At 46.0% G+C, this 16,887-nt stretch overlaps 1 protein-coding gene across 2 annotated transcripts in view; it reads left to right on the top strand.

Annotated features, from left to right (window-relative positions):
- The window catches only part of TLL2 (tolloid like 2), a gene marked incomplete at its 5' end in the record, with an annotated part of 95,974 nt that extends 84,492 nt beyond the window's left edge, over positions 1-11,482 (top strand). For both annotated transcript variants that reach the window (XM_082001977.1, XM_082001978.1), the window contains 8 exons: positions 2,363-2,488; positions 4,212-4,372; positions 5,146-5,326; positions 6,546-6,671; positions 7,468-7,595; positions 8,219-8,432; positions 9,498-9,748; positions 10,951-11,482. In XM_082001977.1, the coding sequence (XP_081858103.1) occupies positions 2,363-2,488; positions 4,212-4,372; positions 5,146-5,326; positions 6,546-6,671; positions 7,468-7,595; positions 8,219-8,432; positions 9,498-9,748; positions 10,951-11,085 (1,322 nt within the window). In that variant the 3' untranslated portion in view covers positions 11,086-11,482. The remainder of the gene's footprint in view (positions 1-2,362; positions 2,489-4,211; positions 4,373-5,145; positions 5,327-6,545; positions 6,672-7,467; positions 7,596-8,218; positions 8,433-9,497; positions 9,749-10,950) is intronic.
- Positions 11,483-16,887: the final 5,405 nt, after the last annotated feature.

Raw genomic sequence — 16,887 nt, 5'->3', positions numbered from 1 at the left:
CAGCCTGTACCTCCATATCCAGAGGGATTGTGACTACCAGCCACTCTGCGAACAAAGTAAATGAACAAATTAGATGGCTCTGCAGGCACTCCTCAGACCGCCACCCATAGCTGATTGAGCAATGGGTCAGCTTTGCCTTAAAGAATTAATGAAAGGAATAGAGCTTCAATTACATGTCTTACAACATTGAAAAAAGATAACTCAGCTTAAAAAAAACAAAGTTAAGGATGGGGTTGAGTGTTACACTTTGTGAGAACTTGCAGTGGTAACTTGTAACTTTTCAGAGAAAATAAACCTGCAAACAGCTCAGGGAGAGTAAGGCAGCTCAGAGAGGGTAAGTCATTGGTCACATCCAAGACACAGTGTCAGGAAGATATGAAGAGCAATTAGCTCGTGTCCATCCCATCATGTGTATCTCAAAGGAAAGCTCTACGATCATTCTTTATTACTTATCTTCATTTTGGTAACAAATTATTTGTATCACTGAAGCCTATTTTGTATATGGTTGAAGTGTTAGTAGTGATGTGCTTGTCTTATATTTGTTGTGCCTTTCTTCCTCATGGCAAACACCAGAGGAAAGACAATACTTTGCAAAATATACCTGCCCATAGTCAGGACATGTCCTTCCCACAGTAAAGACCGATCACAGGGGTTTTTGATGATTGTAGGGGTTGCAGCCTCTCTTTTCTCTCAAGATAAGTGATTTAACAGCCAGGTTAGAAACTATTGAACCTGTACCCAAGCATGGAGCAGCAAAGAAATACTCTACTTTCTTCATAGTGAATCCACAAACAGAAACCAGAAAATAAAATCTGTTTGGGCTGGAACTCTTGCAGTAGGGAGTTCCTGACTGTGGCAAGGCTTTACAGGAAGACAGTGTTATCAATAGAGGAGAATAGAATATTTCAGTTGGAAGTGACCTACAACGATCATCTAGTCAAGGCTGTTCCTACTTGATCTACGTAGCAGTAACTGTTACTGGAACATTATATTGGGTGTAGGTGTTAGGATGTTGGCAGTGGGAGGCTGGCTGCCCTGTGCCAGACAGATGGTTCAAGCTGGCCCCACAGTGGACCCACTGCAGGACACAGCTGAGCCCATCAGCTGAGCTGATGGCACCTCTGTGAAAACGTGTTTAAGAAAGGTCAAAAATGACTGGGAGAGAGAGGAGGAGGGAACAAAAGGTGCGAAACAGCAGAGGTAACACCAAGGTCAGAGGAGGAGAAGGTGGAGGTGCTTCATGGCAGAGCAGATACTCACTGCAGCCCGTGGAGGACCCATGCTGGAGCAGGGGGAAGTATGAGAAGGAAGGAACAGCAGAGTCACGTACTGACTGTAGCTGCCCATCCCCTCCTGCCTTTTCATGCTTATGACTTTGCTGAAGGGACTGAATGTAAGCTGCGGTGATACAAGGCAGGGGGGAGAGGAGTCTGGAGGGAAGTTGAGCCTGGGAAAGGGGGACAGAGAGATGTTTTCCCTAAGTGTTTTAACATTTATTTCTTTATTTTATTATTTTTTGTTTCCCAATACCCAAATCAGTACTCAAATATTTATATTAATTGGCAACAAATGAAGCTAAATTCCCCAAAGTTGAGTCTGTTTTGTCCATGACAGTAATTAGTGGGTAATTTGCCTGTCTCAACCCAGGAGCTTTCTTGCTCCTGTTCTTCCTATTTTCTCTACCATTCCACTGGAGTGGGGAGTGGGCAGTGAGCAAGCAGCTGGGTGGGAGTTTGGCTGCTAGCTGAGGCCAGCTCACCACAACCATGATAATAAAACCATCTATTAAAGGATGCACATGGAATCAAGAGTCGGGGTGAGAAGCCAATACATCTGACTATGTCAGCTCAGATTGTTGACATGTGATTGGAAGAACATGACCTCAAAGTCTAGAGTAGCAAAACTTCCTGTGTTAATGAAAAGGAAGGACTATTTTGCATGTCCTTCCAGCTCCTTTGCCCCATTCAGTGGGCCTCCTGCAGCTCCTATTACTGTGGGCACCGTAACAGGCTGATTCCTGGTGGCTCAAGTCACTCAAGAGCATGAGCAATTTAAAAAATAAAGCAAAACAAAAAAGCAGGGGCAGATGAGAACAAAAGGCAGTGAAGTCTTCACAGGAGACCATGTTTTCCTGCTCCTGTCTATAAACAGCACTCTTGACTGGTAACAGCAATTGTAGTCTGTTACGGTTTTGATGGTAGGAGTGCTTTAAGGACTTGTGAGGTTTGTTGCAGTGTCTACTCCATGAGCTCAGCTCATCAGCTAATGCTGATGGTTCTTCTGTCCAAAAGTATTGCGTGAGGAATATGAGGGGGTTTGGGTGGTCAGGAAAGTGTGACTTTTTCTGATTTTCTCCTGACAGAGATGGATGAATGTTCTCTGCCAGACAATGGTGGATGTGAGCAGCACTGTGAGAACACACTGGGCAGTTACAAATGCACCTGCGAGCCTGGCTATGAGTTGACAGCTGATAAAAAGAGCTGTGAAGGTGAGTAACCTACAGATCAAGGCATCTGTCTATAGCGTGGGTACTATAGGTAATAATAAAATTGAACAATCTTAGAGATTGTTTTCCTTTCCCCTACATCCTCTTTGTTTCTGTTTATCTTCCCCTACATGAAAAATTTCTTTTTGTCAACATTTTCAATTGAAAAACAAGTGTTGGTTGAAAAACTGAAAATACTCTGATTCTCTGTTGCCAAACATCTCTAAAACCGGTTGTTCTTCATGTCCACATGTCTCTGTTCAGACCAGATCTCCCACAGTGCAGCATAAGGGAGGGTGGGCATTACAACCTAACCATTGGGTGGCCCAAAAGTATTTCAATCTAAGGCTGAATTTATTTTTTTTTTTTAAAGAGAACTCTTTTGTAGAATAAAATTTGTTTTGCCTGCAGGCAAAGCAGACATTCTCCATACTGAGGAGTAAATTTCCTTCTGTTATGGGGGGGAAAATACCCATGTCTTCAGTAGAATCTGTTTCTGTCAGCTTTCTATTTATACAGTTAATCTCCTGCAACAAGTGTGTGCTTCCACCAACAATACAGCTGTTGGTGTGGTGAGAATCCACCCATTGTTCTTGTCTTGTACAGCTGAGATGTGTAGGGAGCTCCACACACTGTGAGTGGTGCTCTCAAAGTCACCTGGTTTGCCCTGACTTCTACTTTTGTCAAACTGTTTGGGGAAGGCTGCTGTTGACTTGGTGAGGGTAGAGTTAGGTGTGTGCAAAAGGTTTTTGGAAGCTTTACTTTATTTTTAAAAATAGTTTCTTGCAACTTTGAGCAATCCAGTTCATACAACTTGGCAAGTGTTTTTTGAACTTCACTCTTAAACTCCTATTTTAAACTTCATTTGTGGCCAATACAGGAAGGATGGTCTTTGAAATTGTAGTGATGCACATCAGAGTAAATTATTTTTGTTTCTCCAGACTTGATTGCTACACTTTTTGTATTGAAACGGCTTCCTTATCTTAATTCTCTTAATGCAAAATGGTGTGGGGAACAAGACACAGGAAACTTTTATCCCCATGGGTTTTGAAGATCTGGCCATATCTCATTACTTCCAAGAAACAGCAAGAAAAAACTGCTTCGTTGCAAATAAAATTTTGCAGCAAAAGAGCAAACTGAGGTTGATTCCTCTGAGGTAAAAGCCATGCCCTGCCAAAAGATGATGAGGCTGAGATGTCCTAGATTTTTAAAGGAAATGAGATAATAAAGCTAAGTCTTTGACTTCAATTTTCCCTAGAGAAGATGCAATCCACAGATAGTAAGTCACTGAAGAGTTGACAGGCATGTCTTCCCTAGGATTCCATTATTCTTCGCATTATTCTATCATCAATAAACTTGAAATAGTAAGGTTTGTGGGACTGAGTGTGGGTGAATTTACCAAGCTGGCCTTTACAACTGTATTGTGCATGTCAGGTCAACTGATCCGCAGTAAGTCCAAGGCTAGAGAGTAAAAAGGAGATCTGTCTGACATGGTTTAAGTGGCTCTCAGGGCCCTAGCCTGACTGTGGGAGTTTCACTGGTGATTTATAGCAGGTGAGGTTTCTGTCGTCATTGCAGCTCCCAGCATTTTAAACCTGTCCTGGAGGCCAGGATTTGAAATGTGCCACCAACCAGGATCTGATTCATTTCCTAGCTAACAGTGTGGCCCAATCTGTGTGTCTGAACAGAACCAAGTAAAACTTGTGTTCATTTATTGCCTCTCCAGCTGCCTGTGGGGGCTTCATCACCAAGCTCAATGGGACCATTACTAGCCCTGGATGGCCCAAGGAATATCCTACTAACAAAAACTGCGTCTGGCAGGTGGTAGCTCCAGCCCAGTACCGGATCTCTCTGCAGTTCGAAGTGTTTGAGCTGGAAGGCAATGATGTACGTAACGATGTCCCTGCATCTCAGAGGTGTGACTTGGCTAACTCAGAACTAGATAAATCCTTGGGGTACAAGGAAGAGGAAACTCTGTCTTACTGGTGGAGCTTATGGTTGTTTCCCTGCCCTTGATACAATAAGCCAATAACACTGACTGTTCTCCTTGAAGTCTGGATCTGCTTTATCTATGGAGTGGAAGGATTAAAGCTTTTCTGTTATAAATGGGCTTATTTTCACTACCAGTTTTGCATAATTGTAGGTGTTTTCCATCCCTAATAGGTGTCCTATCCCCACCCTTCCCCAGAGCTGCCTTTGCAGGAATATAATTGGAAATGAACCATGAAGTAGGGTTCTTCAAGGATAAATAAAATAACCAGTAAAAGAATCTTTTCTCTGTCCTGCCAAGGGCAGGGTGGAGTATGAACAAAGCATTCAGGTTTCGCTTTCCCCACTGTAAATGGGAACAGTGGCTCTTCCTTAATTCAGCAGGCTGCTGAATTTTGTTCAACACTGTCAGGTTCTTGGATAAGCTGGGAGTAATTATTTTAGCTAAATTAAATGGAACCTTTGCTATTCTGGTGAACACACCTATGCTTTAAGACCAGGGCAGCAAGGGAAGGGGGTGAGAACACTGACAGAGGAGAATTTGGGGAAGTTAGGAGTGTGTTTGAGTATAAGGCTGTTTCTCTTCCCTCTCAGTCAAGCCCCTGTCCCCTTCCTCTGAAATGTGCTGTTCCAAGTCCATGGAGCTGAGAAATCTCCTCCTCTCTCGGCAGGTCTGTAAATATGACTATGTTGAGGTTCGTAGTGGGTTGGCTTCTGACTCCAAGCTGCATGGCAAATTCTGTGGCTCAGAGAAGCCTGAAGTAATCACATCGTATGGCAACAACATGAGATTGGAGTTCAAATCAGACAACACGGTCTCCAAGAAAGGCTTTAAAGTTCACTACTTCTCTGGTATGTGGCTGTATTCTTTCACTTGCTTAGCTGTCTACTCTGACTGAACCTCTTGTTTTTGGTGAATTTTCTTCAGCCTCCTGTCAAATCAGGCAGAGCCTGACATGGTTAGTTACATCTGAAAAGCATGATTGCTCTGTGCTGTGTCACCTTTCGTCTTGGTTTCTCAGTGCAGCGTATGGTCCAGTTTCATAGTGTGGTGTCAGCAAGATGCATGGATTTCTTCAATGACTCTAGTCCTTCCACAGCAGGAAGCAATGGGGAGCTCGATCCTAGAAGCTATTTCTATCCCTGAAGTCATTAAAGAAAAGCTTTTTCCTCTGAAACTAGAAGACTTGGAAAATTTCCAGAAGCCTTCTGTATAGCAATCCTTACCATCAAAGCAGTGCATGCTAGTGGGTGTTTCTAATCCTCTGTTCTGAATCCTTTGTAGCTCTTGGTGTCAGTGATGTACCTTGTTGGCAGGCAATTCTGGAGGCTAACTGTACATTGTAGGAAGTGGAAATTCAACTTCATGCTGTGTTTTCAGCAGAGACTGAGAAGTATTAATGTTTTTGAGGAGGATGATCTGGCAAAATGGCCTTGAATTAAGACAGTTGCAGAGAATCAGGGCTAGGAGTTTGGCTTATTAAACCTGACAAGACAAAGGATGAGGTGGGGTATGTTTCATCTAGAAATATGTTTGGGAGTGAGGAGGCAGATAAGATTAATGAGGTCCAGGGAGGGCATTGGCCCAAATAAAATTGGAGATAAACTGCTCATAAATTAAATTGGACTGGAAACCATGAGCAGATCCTATGCTCAGAACAGTGTGATTCAGGAATGCATAGTCCTGAACACACAGGAGTGAACATTCACTGGGGCATATTTCATCTTCAGGGAGCAGCTTGTACCTTAGATCCTCTTCTCCGTCTTCCTGCTTGTGCTCTCAGGCAGAGCTATTTAAAGATGGAGGCTCATCAGAGCATGTAGGAACTTGAAAATACAAAGACTGACCAGTAGATTTTTGCCTAGGCTAGTGAATTTGTGTGATGCATTTTCTGGAATGAAAGACAATTGAAGAGAATTGTATCTGGACTAAAAAGCTGACTGGACCAGCAGCAGAGGTTGGAGGTTTGCACTGGTATCTGCCAGTCTTGGGTATGGGACTTCCAGCTGGTGACTGTTATAGTCTGATTTTCACTGTCAACTCGTTTTTTGTTGGTTTGATCCTGCCCAGACAAGGATGAGTGCTCCAAAGACAATGGTGGTTGCCAGCACGAATGTATCAACACCTTTGGGAGCTACGTATGCCAGTGTAGAAATGGCTTCATGCTGCATGAAAACGGCCATGATTGTAAAGAAGGTATGGTGCCCACTCCCTGCCCTCAGGAAAGATAAGATGCTTCAAACACAGTTTGAGCCAGGGTGCTTCCTGCCCAGTGTTGGAAGGATGTTTGTACAGCACTGAAAAAACCCCAGGTTGCTGAAAAAACTACCTAGAAAAAGGAAGAAGGGGGCTTGTTTTCAGCTGTATCTATTCCCCAGTCTGGCTCTCTATATGGCCCTGGGGGATGGATAGGGTGGGGGCAAGAATTTGGGCTAGCAAAAGGAGCGTTTGTGGGACATCACCATTAGACTAGTCACTGCTGCTTCATTTAATTATTGGGTTTGAGTCAGAAGAGAAAGGATGAGCTGATCTAACTGCTTGCTGCTGCCAAAATTACCTTTCTGCATTCCTACCCCTGCTGTGTGCTGCCATGGCCTTCCTGTGTATGGCCGCTGGTCCTTGTCTGATCTCTCCATGAGCTGATTCAGCTTTCCAAGTCGGAAAAACAGCTCAAGGCTGAGACAGCACCAGAGTCACTGGGAACAGAGCAGATGAGGTGGAGGAGCAGCAGAATACATTTGGGAGTGAGGTGAATAAGGCCCAGGGGAATGAGATGGTCCATTCACCAGCTGCCATGTTAGCTCAAAAAAGTGTAGGATAAACCCACCAAAACTATGCAGTAACACTAAAAGGTCTTGTTCAGTGACTGACGCCTCCCCTCTTTCTGCCTTGTTGAGGGTCTCAGTGGGCAGAGGGGAGCATGTAGGATGTTACGTGGTTCCCATGGGAGACCTGCATCGGTGCCTCCATCTTGTGATCTCTCTTTCTCCAGCTGGTTGCGAGCACAAGCTGAGTGGTGCAGAGGGAATGATGAGCAGTCCAAACTGGCCTGACAAGTACCCCAGCCGGAAAGAGTGCACCTGGGACATCTCTGTAACACCTGGCCACCGAGTGAAAGTAGTGAGTAACCAGTGAGTGGGAGTGCAAGGGGGGAAGCAGACTGGACTGTGAGGAGCTGAACTGGCTTTCCCTCGCCTTTTCTTTTTTCTTTTTTCCCCCTCTTTCCTTGTGACCCACTCTGTTGGGACCATGCCTGCATAAGGCGGTGGCAGGGCCGGTCCCCAGTCCCTCTGAGGGAGAAGTGTCAGGCCTGTTTTACAGCGTGGCCTGATGCATATGGCAGGACATGCCCAAAGCTGTGCAGGTGGCCCATGCACTGAGGGGAATGATGCCTGGATCCCTGTGCTCAGTGGAAATAGTAGAGAAGAACTGCCCATTCGTTGTGCTAGGCAGGCGTCCCGGCAGGAAAGTAAGAGGATACAAGGCTTGCAGTTGAAAACTGTTGTCATGCACCCATGTGAGGCAGCAAAGCTAAGGCTACATGGCACATTTGTATGAACTTCTGAGCTTCGCCACCCTGAGATCACTCTTGTCTGAAAGCGTGCTATTCTGTTCTAGTTTGTGGGGGAAGTGGGACGGGCAAATACCATTTGACACGTTTCTCACTTGGCATTTCATCCTCTGCTAAATTGCATACTCAGATTTACAAGTGTCTCTCTTAATTCTCCTTATCCTTTCTGTAGACCTTCAATGAGTTTGAGATTGAACAGCACCAAGAATGTGCCTATGACCACTTGGAAATGTATGATGGGCCCAACAGCAAGTCACCTATCCTTGGCCGCTTCTGCGGCAGCAAGAAACCAGACCCTGTAGTGGCTTCTACCAACAAGATGTTCCTCAGGTTTTACTCCGATGCTTCTGTGCAGAGAAAAGGTTTCCAGGCAAAGCACAGCACAGGTAAACTGGTTGCCTGCCAATACCCCAGTGCAATAAGATGTCATCAAATCTCACTGCGTTGTTTACCAGGCAAAACAAGAGACACTTTTCTCCCAAATAAGCTTAGCCTGAATTTTAAGTGGTTGTAAATTGTGCTAACCAGTTCCCAGACCATTACTGGCATCCTACCATAACTGCTAGCTTCCTTATCAGCTCAGAGGTCTCTTGATGTCAGACATTCCTGCTCAGTTCTTTTGTTTAAATTGGAGATGTTTGGTTGAGCAGCGACCCATTCTGCTCCTCATCAACCCTTAGAAAATGAGGTGATGCAACTTAGCCCGTGTATTGGCCCACACATGGAACAGGCTGGTTATGGTGGAAGCAGAGGTGTGCTGTGGACAGACACAGCAAGCTTGGTCTTCTATCTGCGGCAGCCCAAAGGTGAGTGTGTTGTACCAAGTTTCACTTTTTTGAAATCCCTGCCACTGTAAACAGATGAAACATGCTGTGAGCAGCAGTGCCTGAGAGACTGGTGAGGAGGCATCTTCCTGATTGTGCTGCAGGGAAACTCTGCACCAAAGCACACGTGTTTTGCACAAGCACGGGGCTACCTTTGTGCAATGTGTGGGCAGAAAAGGATTATTTTGGTCCCCATTTTTTTTAACATGCTTCAACTTACTGCTGGTAAAAGACTTGGAGTCAGATTTTCAGCTGCAGGACCAGTACGAAGAATATGTTAAGTCTTCCTTTTAAGCAATTGCTCTATAAAATAATACATTTTTCTAGAGCATAATGTGGTAGGAACCCCATCCTGCCAGTTTTAAGTGATTGTCTCTTTCTCTCCATGTTCTGTACCAAAAGGACCAAGCTTCTCTACACTATGTAGGTCAATGGGTTCATCAGTGACTGGAGAATTCACTGTTTTATGCTAGTGTGGTGCAGTGGTTAATTACCTTCCCTGTTGTACATGCATTTCATGCTGGAGGTTTTCTCTCCCTACAGCTGGCTCAAAATTGGGATGGCAAGTCTTTGTTGTGAGGTAGGGCCTTTGATGAGACTGTGTTTCGTGCTCTTTTCTTCCTCCAGAGTGTGGTGGGCTTTTAAAGGCTGAAGTACGAACTAAGGAGCTGTATTCCCATGCTCAGTTTGGGGACAACAACTACCCAGGTCAAGCGAACTGTGAATGGGTGATTGTAGCTGAAGATGGTTATGGGGTTGAGCTGATATTCCAGACATTTGAGATCGAGGAGGAGGCTGACTGTGGGTATGACTACATGGAGATTTATGATGGTTACGACAGCACTGCACCCCGCCTGGGACGCTTCTGTGGCTCAGGGGTAAGCTGTGGTGGTGGTGATTTCATAGGCATAACTGGCGGTGGCAAGGAAGGGTACTCTCATACACTTTTTGGAGAGGGGCAGCTCTCACAAACTGGTGATGAGAATGCCTTGTGTGTTTGGGTTTTGCTGCTTCTCCTGTTGCTAAAGATCACAGCCATTTTATCTGATGCACAGAGTTGGTCTGAAAACCTTGCTGACTGACTTTCCCGTGTTAGCCCAGGGCCACGTGCAGCAGCATGGAACTGCTATGCTGCTGTGCCCCAGCCCTGCCACAAAAGTGTTGTGTAAATGTTGGAAACAGCTTCCAAAGGCCAGTTTCATCCTCAGTCGCTTCCTGCCTGAAGCCAAGGCACATTGTGGCCGTGCTGCGGTGAGGGTGAAGGGTGGAGAGACTTGCAGAGCTGCTTGTTGACTCCAGGGTGGCGTGCTGTCTCCTAAACTGTTATCTATGTCCTCATTAAGAGGAGTGGCTCTGTTAGCATGAGCAATAGTCTGTGGGTATTTAAAACGAGAGATTCTATGTTTAATTTCTCTAGGACTTCAGCCATGGAGAAGGTTCTTATTGCATTTAAAGAGAAACATCCAAGGAGGAAGTGTGTCAGAGCAGTCCCTGCAAACTGGGGAAATGGTCAGGAAAATAAACATAGCAGCTTGGTGTGAAGAAATTCAGAGCAGCAGGGTAGTAACCTACCTACCTGCACGCTGACAAATGGAGAATGGCTAAGAAAGTGTTGGTCCTGCAGAGAAGCACAGGGAGGTTGTAGCAGGTCACAACAGTGGGGGAGATAACCAGAGTTATGTAAGTGGCTAAGTTACTTTGCTGCTAATGAACCCTCGGAGGGCCTCAGCTGCCGAGCAGGGTCCAGTTTGGATTGTGTCATTTCCTGAAAAGATTACGACAAATTAGAGAAAACTCAGAAGACTGGAACAAGAACATCCAGGGAGTCCTGTGAATGTGACCTACAAAAAACAACTGGAAGAACTGGGATTGTAGAGTGGGCTGTCTTCAAACGTAAAGGGCAAGCATGCAACGAGCAAGGGAATGTGCTCAGGAAGTCAGAGCAGGACATGAGGTACTGAGCACTCAACGTTTGTGTTCCCCGGCCAGTCTGTAAGCTTAAATTCTAGCATCATAGCGCAGACAGTTCTTTAGCCTGCAGACTTGACCACTCTGTGCTGTCTTCTTTGCTTTTCTGCAGCCTCTGGAAGAAATCTACTCTGCAGGAGATTCCGTCATGATTCGATTCCGCACAGATGACACCATCAACAAGAAAGGTTTTCACGCCCGATACATAAGTACCAAATTTCAGGATGCATTGCACATGAGAAAGTAGTTTGACTGCTCCTCACAGACATTCCCATCTGAAGATTGAGACATTTAACTGTGATCTTTGTCTTTTTTTTTTTTTTTTTTTTAAAGCTTCTGTGCACCTGGCCAAAAGCAGTGTACAGTATTTTCTGTAACTAAAACTAAATCCAGTCTCAAAGGTTTGCCTCTGAAATTATTAGCATGACCCTTTCTTGTTAACATACCCAGGACCAAAAACTGTCTTCTAATCATACCTGCCAGGGCATAAACATTGTATTTTGCACAGCTTGCCATGGGGCTGAGTGAAGACTGAGATTGAATTGAGAAAAGCCTTCATCTCTTGCATATCCTATTTCTAGGTGACATTTCCTAATCATCCTGTGCACATGAGCTGTCTGAACACATTTTCTGGAGCAGATGATGTGGACAGCCACCCAGCAGGATTTTCTCAAAGGACCTTGGGAGCCACCCACTCTCCACTACTAGCCCAAAATACTCTGTGCAATAAGTGAACAACCAGATGGCTGGGACTCCATCACTCCTTCTGTCCCGTCTTTTTATTGTCTTGGTTATTGTGGGTTGGAAGGTAGGCAGGGCCACAGGGACACTCTCTTTAGGGCTGCTAAAGCAGTGATCACAGGTGATCACAGTGAACGAAAAGGGCCCGGTGCCTGATTTGCAGAAATTGTTGTGATATATGTTGCATGCAAGTGCTCTGATGCGGTGGCCAAGGGAGAGGTGGTGGCTGACAGGGAACTGCTGTGGTGGGATGCAAGGCATGACTGGTGTAATGGTGGCAAAGCCTAACAGCTGGAGTGCTGACAGCGTGCTCCAGTTACACCACCAGGCAAGGCAGCTCAGAGGGCTGTGGCAGCAGTCATGGCCCTACCTGAAATAAGGAATCTCTCCCTCCTCACTCCACCCATGTTTGCTTTCTCAGCCTTCTTTACGCTGCTTCCTGTCCTTAGTACCAGTTCCGTATGAGCCCTTCCTTTCCACAGCTGAGCTGCTCTCCCCAGGGCTCCCCACCACAACCTCAGAGTTCTGTGCAACATCAGCTAGCCAGAGCGTCTCACTGAAGGAGACGCTGGGCCAGAGATAGTCAGGGTGTCCCTGAGGCAGAGGGACACAGGCCATGCTACAGGTCATCTCTGGTGAGCTCTGGGAACCTGTCAAATGTGAAAGCTCCAGGCATGGGACTAGGAATGGGAGAGCTCTGCTGGTTTCTGCTTCCTCCCTGTTCCTCGCTGGCCCATGGCCCAATCTCTTAATTTCATGGCAGGGGTGCAAGTGAGATGGTGACTTAAGCACTTTGAGCTATAAGGCTCAGACATGCTCTGTGTTGCAGTTATTTATGTACATGGAAGCTACCGAGCCATGGACTTGCAGAATTAACAGGTAGTTATTTGGGAAAAAGTAGGGAAAACTGTGCTTTTGGGGGAACCACTGTAATTGAGCTGTTCATATGGGAAGAAAAAAAAAAAAAAAAAGAAGGAAAAAAAAAAAAGACTTTATTCTGAATGATATTTCATTAGGGCACTCATAGACAATTATGAGCTAAAAGCTGAGGTATGTTAGCTTTAACAAAGTATTTATAATCCAAGGATTACTATGTTTACATAACCAGTGTACTGTCGGGCTCCAGTGTGATACCTCCTCTCTGGTGTATGACTGTGGAGAAGCGTGGGGCCAGCGCCACTGTCGGGCACAAATGACATTCCTGGAGATGAGGGCTTCCAGGTGGATAATAAAGAGACCCAGCCCTCTCCAGAAGTCCTTGAACAGAATATGGTCCAAGTATTGTGAATACTAGGAGAAGCAAATGCATGAAAATATTTTCTTGCTTAGAACAAGAAAAATAAAGTAATTTATACACATACACACAAAATTATATGTATATAAAATGTGCATGTAGAAGACCAGTAGTCAAAGCCTTAATAAGTGTCACGTGAAAAATACTGTACCATTGACTATAGCTTTATTGCAGGCTGTATAAAACCATGTTATTTCTGTTTTGGGTTTTTAGCTCTTTGTTGTTCCTCTTTTCAAATTTTATGGCCTTTTCACAGGCAAGACCTCTGATCTCAAGCTGTTTGACCATGCAGGTCTGGGGAAGTGAGCTCTGCTAGATGGAGTCTGTGTTTGTCCTTCTCTTCCATGTCCCCGTTCAAGCAAAATTGCAGTGACTTAGGTCTGGAAATAAAGCGTGACACTGATCCCTGTGAAACAGAAAGAAAGTTTCAGATGGCAAGCAGCGGTTCAGGTTTCCTGGCTGTCTAATGGGAGCAATGACTCTGGAGACAAGTGACTGTAGGAGCTTCCCGTGTACTTTAACATCTCTGTTCCATGTTCTGGTTATTTCCCATCTTCCCCAGACTGGTTTGTTGCTGATACTTGCAATGTGGTTTGACAGACCTACTACACTTGTTAGCTTTCCTGCAGGTGTCTTTTGTGACAGTGTGCTCACAACTGTTGTACTGTGCATTTCAACCAATGATCTATGTAGAATATTTCTGCTGTACTGACTGGGCTTAACAGTCAATAATTCTAAATGTGTGAAAGTTTCTTAAGAAAAAAGAAAAAAATGTCAGACCCTCTAAGGTGTGTATACGTACTCTGGTCTTTGTGTGGTTTTACATTTCACTAACTAAAATAATTTTTTAAGAGGGGAAGGAGAGGAGGGTGTGGGGGCAATCACGAATGTACCTGTGCCCAGAACGAGTCTCTGCATTCATTAAAGACTGTGGATTCAGTTGCACATTCTGTTGTATGCATGCATTTACAAATCACTTCCTCAAGGGGAGGAAATTTCTTAATACATTCCTTGTTCTGCCAACTGTTGTTTGTGTCTACTGCTAATACTATGTGGGATTTACTTGCTGCAGGAAGCGACTTTCCTTTGAGCCTTTAGCTTTGTCTTGGCTTTTACAATCAAGAGGGCATTTAGGAAGTGGGGCAGAGGAACAAGGTGGTCAGCCAAAGGGCTACATCATTGTGTTTCATGTTCTGCACGCATGCTTTAGTGGGCTGAGATGCAGATCTGCAGCAGTAAACATTAAGGATCTGGCAATTAGTCCATAAGAGACTTCAAAAGGGGAGACTCATTTACTACACTACTGGGTATGGCCTTCAGCAGCTGGTCCCAAAGACCCTGGGACGTGAAACTTCTGTGCAAAGGACAGCAGGATGAGCATGAGGCAGATGTTCCTTACTGCAAAGTTGTGGTCTGCACTCTCTCTGTGGCAGCAAAATGATGAGTAGCTAAGCAGCACCTAAATGCTTTTCTTCCTCTTTCTGTCCACTGCTTGATGTCTGCCCTGCTTGATTAGGATCATGTCTGTGTTCTTTCCCCAACACATACCCAGTTCATGCATGTCCCACCACCCAGAACATACCCTGTGGTGTGTGTCATGGCCACTCAAACCTTTGTAGTGACTGAATTTCCTGTCACCTGTTCCCAAAGGCAAAGCAGCAATGGAGATGAAATAAGGAATAAGCATCCCAATGTAGCCTCCTACACCAGGTTATCATGGCACAGTAGAACCCTGGAATGAGCCTGGAGGCTGACGGTCAAGTCACCAGGTGGACATAATTTCCAAAATGAGGGCCAGAAGCCTTCAGTTACACAGAGAATTACAGTCCGAAGCAATGTTGAAATACTAGAAATGGTGCAGCCCAATTGAAGCTGGTGGGAAATAGGAGGTAAAATAGAAGGTGGAATATGAACTGAAGTCACAGCTGTTAGAGAAACACACAGACATTTGCAGTTGCAGTGAGATAGGTTCTTACTGTGTGCGCAATCCATCTGTTGTATACGTAAAGGTCTTTTGTAGGCTTGTATCTTCCCTGCTATTCAGCTACCATGTTCCCTTAATGTCTCTTTCCACGCTGCCTGCCACCAGTGCTGTGTGACATGGCCAGTCCTCATTTTATCTGCTTATTTCTAGAAACAGGACTTCGTTTTCCAGAAAGCGCCCAAGGACCGTCCAGTCACCATGTGTGAGAAGCTGAAGGGAACATCCGTTGTCTGATTCTTCGTCTTTTAAAAACATGAGTGCCCAGTGGTGCAGCACACTTCAGACGGATGCCTCAGACCAGATGGGCTCGTTGGTCTCAGCATCAAGCCAGCAGAAATCCTCCACTTTGTCCTGGCGTTTCCAGCAAAGGTGCTCTTGCAGATGAGGTGAAAGCCTTAGAAAGCAAAAGCAGGATTCCCCTCAGGCTGATTTGTGGTACATATTAGACATGCTGCCGGAGCCAGGAGCTGTTGTATTTGCCGCGGGGCCGGCGGAGAAGAGGCGGAGACCCCAGCGCCCTGAAGCCCAGCTTCCCAGGCCCCTGGCAGGGACCTGGCTCTGTCGGGTGTGCTGGGACCCAGCCAGGTTGCCTGAGTCAGCCCGGGAGAAATGCCATCGTCTCTTCCTCTTCACAGGGCTGCAGTTCAGTTTTTAGCAGGAAGAAAAACTCGCCCCAAAAGGAACGCTGAGCCTGGCGCCGGGCGGGCTGCTGTTAAGGCGCGCAGGGGTTTCTTGGGGAGGAGAGTGCAATGGTGAGTGGGAGTCGCCCTGTCCAGTCGGTTGGGTCTCCTCCAGGTGGAAGCAGTGCGGGTGGGTCAGAGTGCAGAGCGGTGAGGCCACGAGACCACTTAGCGGCTGGATGAAAAGCTCCCTGGGAGTGTTTAACCCTCCTGTTCCTGCCCTGAGCAGGTTAATCAAGCTGGCCCCTTCTTTGCTCTGTAGTTCCTTATGGTGCAGCCAATGCTTTCAGTCACCTGCTTGGATTTTAGCATCTGCCCCAGCTTTTCTGTACTGGAGGTATCACCTGGTCTTAGGGCGGTTGGAGCAAAGAGAAGATTTGTGCCCTGGATCATGCAGTGGACCCTTCTTGAGGAGATTTCCTGTCCTGGGAGACGGGACCTGCTGAAAAGCACATGCTGTCTGTTTAGAAATGTCCAGGTGAGAGTGGCTGGGAGTGAAACATCCTTCCTTCCAGCAGCTAGCTGGTTTTGAGGTTAAAGCAACATTCTCCTCTGAAATGCAATAACCAATTAATTCCATGAGCATTCACTTAAAGCATGCTCTCAAAGGATCTTGGATCGACAGCAGAGCTCGGGCAGTGCAGCACGAAGTTCCTTGTTAACGGCACACAAACAGAAATAATAGATTAGTGGCTCTGGTTTCTCTAACCTCTGATCTTCTTCCCCTTGGGATCTCCCTTTGTCTCTCTGCCACAGCCCCACGCGGTGAATGGCAGGCAGCCGGTGCCATCCACGAGCCGGCCAGGTGTTACCCCTGGAACTGTATGGGCACGGAAGAGGAGATGGTCCCTGCCCGTGAGCAGTCACAGCTGGAGCAAGTGCGAGAACAGCTAGGGGAAAGAGAATATTATCCATATGTTGGGGAGTTGATGCTGAGAGGTGGAAGCACCTGTGGTAACTTTGAGACGTAAATCTAGAGCATCTGATCGCTGGATGTGTGTGTTAAGTGCATTCGTCCATCTCCCCTCTGCTCCCTTCAGTGAGAAGCTCTCTGTACTGGGCCCAGTGATGCTGGTTTTGGTCAGGGAAGAGGCCTGTCTCCTTGTGGTCTCTCCTTCTGTTTCTAGGTCTGCAGGATGCTGGGAGTTACTGAGTGGCAAAAAGGGAGAGGGGAAGGTTGCAACGTTTATTTTTTTACCTCAGCTGCAGTATAAGGCGCACTCGCACCCAGGATGTGCTTTTGGCAGACAGTAGGTGCTGTAGTTAGTGCTGCTGGGAGCCTTGCCTGACTCACGTCAGGGTCGCTGAGCCTCAGAGCCTGTAAACATTACTCTGGAGCAGTCAGGGCAA

This window comes from Phaethon aethereus, assembly GCF_964289735.1.
Source record: "Phaethon aethereus genome assembly, chromosome: 7".
NCBI classification, from domain to species: Eukaryota; Metazoa; Chordata; class Aves; order Phaethontiformes; family Phaethontidae; genus Phaethon; species Phaethon aethereus.
The sequence above is the reverse complement of the archived record's forward strand: the minus strand, read 5'-3'. Positions and strand labels throughout refer to the sequence as shown.